This window comes from Amphimedon queenslandica, unplaced genomic scaffold (genome assembly GCF_000090795.2).
Source record: "Amphimedon queenslandica unplaced genomic scaffold, v1.1 AMPQUscaffold_13378, whole genome shotgun sequence".
Classification (NCBI taxonomy): domain Eukaryota; kingdom Metazoa; phylum Porifera; class Demospongiae; order Haplosclerida; family Niphatidae; genus Amphimedon; species Amphimedon queenslandica.
This window is the reverse complement of record NW_003546386.1, coordinates 55,332-58,873: the sequence shown is the minus strand read 5'-3', so window position 1 is coordinate 58,873 and position 3,542 is coordinate 55,332. Positions and strand designations below refer to the sequence as shown.

The window sequence follows — 3,542 nt, the reverse complement described above, 5'->3', positions numbered from 1 at the left end:
TGAGTACATGTAATTTAGCAATGCTCATTCAAAGATTAATGAGTGGCAAACTAAGCATTAATTATAAGAATATTATTATTTTACAGGTTAAATGACAAGCATGATGCTGTCCTACATCAGTCCTCAGACCTGACAGGTATTTTGGTTCAGCTCTTTTTGCAATACATTAATACCAGCCCAGCATTTTAAAGACAATTATAACAATTTTATGATTGTTATTGTATCAAACTTGTTATGCATATACATACATGTACATGTACATGCTTACATTTGTGTCCCATTTTCTTGTGGGTAGACTTTATTGACTCCTGAAAGTTCAGGACTTTGTCACAGTTCAAGTGTTTAAGAGCAGTAGGTGAACCAGGAGAACCTGTTGGACTACTAGCAGCACAAGTAAAAAATGGAATATGCTAATAATTGTGTTTTCTTTTATAGTCTATTGGTGAATCTTCCACTCAAATATGACATTGAATGCATTTCATTTTGCCGGTAGAGGAGAAATGAACATCACACTAGGAATAGCTACCACATCTAAAGTGATGCACATTGCATACACAAATACATGTACATGTACTGTATTAAGTAAATTAAAAGCAATAAAAATTTGTGTGGCTCAAACCTTATTTTTAGACTAGCTTGCAAAATTTTTGCTCACTGTAAATTTTCACCCTCTGTACTCCTCATCTTTTGATTTCTACTTTCTCTGTTTTTTTCTCCTCTATAGAGTTATTAATGACTGGATGTCCTTAATATTGATATACAATTATTACCACTGCCTGACGCAATGGAACAAGGAGATAATATAATTAATAAGAAATAGTTCAGTCAAGTATTACTAAATGACATAAAGAGATTAGGAGAGATGGGGAGGACATAGGTTATAAGGAAGAGACAAAAACCCAATTGGATTATTTATTAATTTTGATTGTGTATTTCTTTGTAAGTTTTACAAGGTATTAATTTTCTATTACTGACAATGTGTCAAAAAATGGAGGAATTTCCTTGTTGATGAAATATAATACGCTCACTTACCCTGACATTGTATACATGTAATGGTCTTTGACCAGATATTTAGCAGCATTGTGTAAAAATCCAATTTTAATTGGAATCAGCTCAAACTTTCTACACAACAAAAGTACATGCATGTATATGTATCAGAATAAATTATAAAAACACCAATTTTTCTCCTTTTCAAATTTGGTCTGTGGCCCAGCACTATTATTACACAGAGTCAAATTTTAGCCTAATTTTATGAGTAAAATTCACAAAAAATCCAATTTTAATTGGAATCAGCTCAACACTCGGTTCAACATAAGTACATGTATTGTATGTGTATCAGAAAAGTTATAAAAGTGGTTTGGGTGTAATATCTATTGGAACAAACTGGGAGCTACACCCCTATGCAGGTCATAAAAATAGCTAGGCTACCCACATGTATTCCTCTTTTTATCTCAATTCGAGCTCACTCAGGCTCACGTTAGCTACTCATAATTAATTTTGATATTTAATATGACAATAATAAAAAACATCTAATTCACACAAAAAAATTAGTTATAATATGTATATACTCTTGATCTAACTATGTAAGCAAATCTAATAACTAGCAAACACACCACAATATTAATTATTAAGTCAGAAAAAACTATGTTACAATGTAAACAAATTAATACGTGTTAAAGTCATGACTTAAAACTGATTTCAAAGCCGAACAAAACATTTTGTAGTCTCCTTCAAACCGACGTGGAAAAATTATTTCTCCTGAACAGCTATGAGTAGCTATTGTCCCCATGCGATCTGCTTCAAATTTTATTTCAATTGACTTTGGCAGGACTGAAATCCTGCCTGTAATACTGAGTGCAAATTCCTTCAAACCTACAATACAATAGAGAGAGTTAAAATTGGTGAAACATCTGTGGCATTTGTGCAAAATTTGTATTTAATGCTACATTCTATGCATATTATACCTTCTGAATCACATTCATCAATGTATTTCTTTAGATAACGTAAAATAATACTTTCTTGTGCAATGAATGATTTCTCGTTTGGAAAAATTAGGGATTTTTGAACTTCTTCAGAAGTAAGCTCTGTAAAAGTAAACAGAGGTTGAAATAGAGTAGGAAATGCTCTCAGTAGTGGATAGAGAGAAGTAGCCTTCAATCCTTCAACAAATTGATCGAGTAATTTTGAATGCTTGAACAATGCTTCATATGTGATGATATCCTGAACTATTATATTTTTTGTAGAAGGCTAAAATAATCAATTAAAATTAAAATATTATAAAAATTATTATAATATTTGGATAATGATGGCTTACATTGGCAATCATTGTAATTCCACAACGACTCATAATATCCACAATCAGTTCATCTTTCATAACTTCTTTCCCATCATCTTCAGTCTTAATATCTTGCAACTAATAATTTTGAAATATGAGGTTACTATAAATATTATATTACACTACTCCTATTAGGTAGCATAGTATATTCCATATGTGCATGGGTGCAACAAATTCATTGCCAGTTTCGTTATAGATATATACTTTATAATGATATCAAAAAATAGTGTTGGTTGTAATGCTCTACATGCACATAGCAGTGAGAATTTTCTGCAGTATTAATTTTCTAGGTGAGAAAGAACTCCCTTGTGAAATCCATGATATACTTTGCAAAATAATTTTAAAATTATTTTTAGAATTTTCATTTACATTTGCAAAGGCTTTTTATCTACATAACATTAATCAATAAAAATACAATACATTTTGATATTGATTCTACAATTAGTCATATACCTTTGATATAACCTCAGCAACACCAGCACCAATATCATTATCTGAACATACTTGAAGTGCTTTCTCCTCACCTTCCATCATATAAGTGTAATTTGTCAATGAAAAAAATGGGAACCCAATGCCATCCTGCCATATACTATGCCCAACCATACTACCTAAGATTTTGAATAGTCCACTTGACCTTGCTTCTGCAGTACAAGCAGGACTAAGACTGTGTAAAGGTCCAGTGAATAATTTTATATGCTTATTACACTGGAATTCATTGTATACTGTTGAATATACTTGACGACGTACACCTCCTGCATCAATGGCAGGTGCATCACTTAACTTAACGAATAGCCGCTTTCCAAAATTAACAGTACCAGACTTATAATGGTGTAAAACATCATGCCACATGTCGTTTGTGTGTACTGTAATAGCAACTGATTCCACAGACCCCATCTTTTGATTTAACATTAATAAAATTGATTCCAATGTTGGACCCTCCTTTAAACACTTCATTGAAGCATCAAAGCTAAACCCAGAAGATTTATAAATTGCAGCAGCTTGCTCTCGAGTAACTTTTCCTTCAAATTCCTTCATTAAAGTTTCTAAATTATTCAATGGTGAGTGACTCTTTGCAGGTGCAGAACTAACATTTACAGATAAAGCAGTAACATCTGAATGTTGGGTGTGTGAAGAATGAGTCTGCGATGGGCCACTATGAACAGTGTTAGTTTTATTAATTACTTTACTGATCCAAAACTCAAGCATT

The 3,542-nt window shown here is 32.0% G+C and overlaps 1 protein-coding gene and 1 long non-coding RNA gene across 3 annotated transcripts in view; one reads left to right on the top strand and one right to left on the bottom strand.

Moving 5' to 3' along the window:
• Positions 1-533, top strand: part of LOC109582538 (uncharacterized) — a 7,476-nt gene extending 6,943 nt beyond the window's left edge. Inside the window, exons 8-9 of one of the 2 annotated variants that reach the window (XR_002185134.1) lie at positions 296-393; positions 436-533. This is a non-coding gene — a long non-coding RNA (uncharacterized LOC109582538). The remainder of the gene's footprint in view (positions 1-295; positions 394-435) is intronic. The other variant, XR_002185137.1, reaches the window with a different exon arrangement.
• Positions 534-2,776: 2,243 nt separating this feature from the next.
• LOC109582511 (putative ankyrin repeat protein RF_0381) overlaps positions 2,777-3,542 on the bottom strand; it is a 9,893-nt gene continuing 9,127 nt past the window's right edge. Inside the window, exon 16 of the mRNA XM_019997255.1 lies at positions 2,777-3,403. Coding sequence (XP_019852814.1) covers positions 2,777-3,403 — 627 coding nt within the window. The remainder of the gene's footprint in view (positions 3,404-3,542) is intronic.